Consider the following 1,863-nt stretch of genomic DNA (forward strand, 5'->3'; position numbering starts at 1 on the left):
TAATGAATATAAAGTATTTGGCATGATACCACATGCATGGCAAGTTTTTAGTTAAATGTCAGCAGTGATTAACAGTGATGATGACTTGAAATCATCAATGAGGCAGTTTCAGAGCTCTAGTGAAAACCCAAGTTTTACTACAATTATAACATACACTTCCCATGGTGCTACAATCTGTTCTACATTTTAAGGACTCTGGATTTCCAGTGTGATCAGGATATGCTGCATGGCATCACACAGCAACTACTCCGCTCCCCCAGTCTCCGAATTCATCCTCATCTGCTTCCCTAACTACCAGAGCTGGCAGCACTGGCTGTCCCTGCCCCTCAGTCTCCTTTTGCTCCTGGCTCTGGGGGCCAACGCCACCCTCCTCATCACCATCTGGCTGGAGGCCTCTCTGCATGAGCCCATGTACTACCTGCTCAGCCTCCTCTCCCTGCTGGACATGGTGCTCTGTCTCACCGTCATCCCCAAGGTTCTAGCCATCTTCTGGTTTGACCTCAGGTCTATTGGGTTTTTTCCCTGCTTTCTTCAGATGTTCATCATGAACAGTTTCTTGACCATGGAGTCCTGCACATTCATGGTCATGGCCTATGACCGCTATGTGGCCATCTGCAAGCCTCTGCACTACCCATCTATCATCACTAACCAATTTGTGGCCAGAGCCACCATTTTTGTAGTGGCCCGGAATGCCCTTGCTTCACTCCCAGTTCCAATCCTTTCTGCCAGACTCAGATATTGTGCAGAGAACATCATCAAGAACTGCATCTGCACTAATCTGTCTGTGTCCAAACTCTCCTGTGATGACATCACCTTCAATCAGCTCTACCAGTTTGTGGCAGGCTGGACCCTACTGGGCTCTGACCTCATTCTTATCATTATCTCCTACTCTTTTATCCTGAAAGCTGTTCTAAGGATTAAAGCTGAGGGAGCTGCTGCCAAGGCCCTGAGCACCTGTGGTTCCCACTTCATCCTCATCCTCTTCTTCAGCACAGTCCTGCTGGTCCTGGTCATCACTAACCTGGCCAGGAAGAGGATTCCCCCAGACGTCCCCATCCTGCTCAACATTCTGCACCACCTCATCCCCCCAGCTCTGAACCCCATAGTTTATGGTGTGAGAACCAAGGAGATAAAGCAGGGAATCCAGAAAATGATCAGGAGGTTATAAGAGGTAAAATGTGAAAGGCCTAAATTGGGAACAGAAATTGCTAACAGGCAATAATTTCATCAAACAGCAGTGTCTTCCACTTGAGCCAAAGCTAGTCCCTGCCATGCCTCTTTTCTGATGTGCAGCCTCACCTCAAGTTGGAAGTGAAAATGTTAGTCGCTTAGTAGTGTCCAACTCTTTTGTGAACCCATGGACTACAGCCCGCCAGGCTTCTCTGTCCATAGAATTCTCCAGGCAAGAATATTAGAGTAGGGTGGACATGCCTTTCTCCAAGGAATCTTCCTGACCCAGGTGTTGAACCCAGGTCTCCCACACTGCAGACAGATTCTTTATTATCTGAGCCAGCAGGGAAGCCCCTTACTCAGGTTACTTACACAAATTCTTTAAATGCCTGGCACTGAATTGCTGGATCTCTGTGACAAAGTTTTCGCAAGTCTGGGTGACAAAGCTGAGAATGACAGAATACTAGTATATGGGATGCAAAGAAAATTTTTCATTCTAAGACTTCTAATCATCTATTTCTGTTTTGGGTATTAAATGCCCAGTTTTAAAAAAAAATAACGGTGATGTGTGTAATAATATTTTAATGTTTAACTTGCAAATTGGCTTTCTTCATTTGTGTGCCTTTTAAAATTCCCAGTACATTAACTTTACTCATAAAAACATGCATTTTTATCAAGTTTATTAAAGCATTA

The 1,863-nt window shown here is 45.1% G+C and overlaps 1 protein-coding gene across 1 annotated transcript; it reads left to right on the forward strand.

The window, feature by feature from the left end:
• Positions 1-202: 202 nt before the first annotated feature.
• On the forward strand, positions 203-1,168 carry LOC113904823 (olfactory receptor 56A4-like). Its single transcript, XM_027561912.1, has one exon. It carries the CDS (start codon positions 227-229, stop codon positions 1,166-1,168), a length of 942 nt encoding a protein of 313 aa, XP_027417713.1. The 5' UTR covers positions 203-226.
• The last annotated feature ends 695 nt before the right edge of the window (positions 1,169-1,863 follow it).

The sequence above is a fragment of the Bos indicus x Bos taurus genome, chromosome 15 (assembly GCF_003369695.1).
Source record: "Bos indicus x Bos taurus breed Angus x Brahman F1 hybrid chromosome 15, Bos_hybrid_MaternalHap_v2.0, whole genome shotgun sequence".
Taxonomy (NCBI): Eukaryota; Metazoa; Chordata; class Mammalia; order Artiodactyla; family Bovidae; genus Bos; species Bos indicus x Bos taurus.

What these genes read in the sequence shown, in the direction of transcription:
- LOC113904823 (XM_027561912.1), top strand. Translation starts at nt 227, where the DNA reads ATGGCATCACACAGCAACTACTCCGCTCCCCCAGTCTCCGAATTCATC.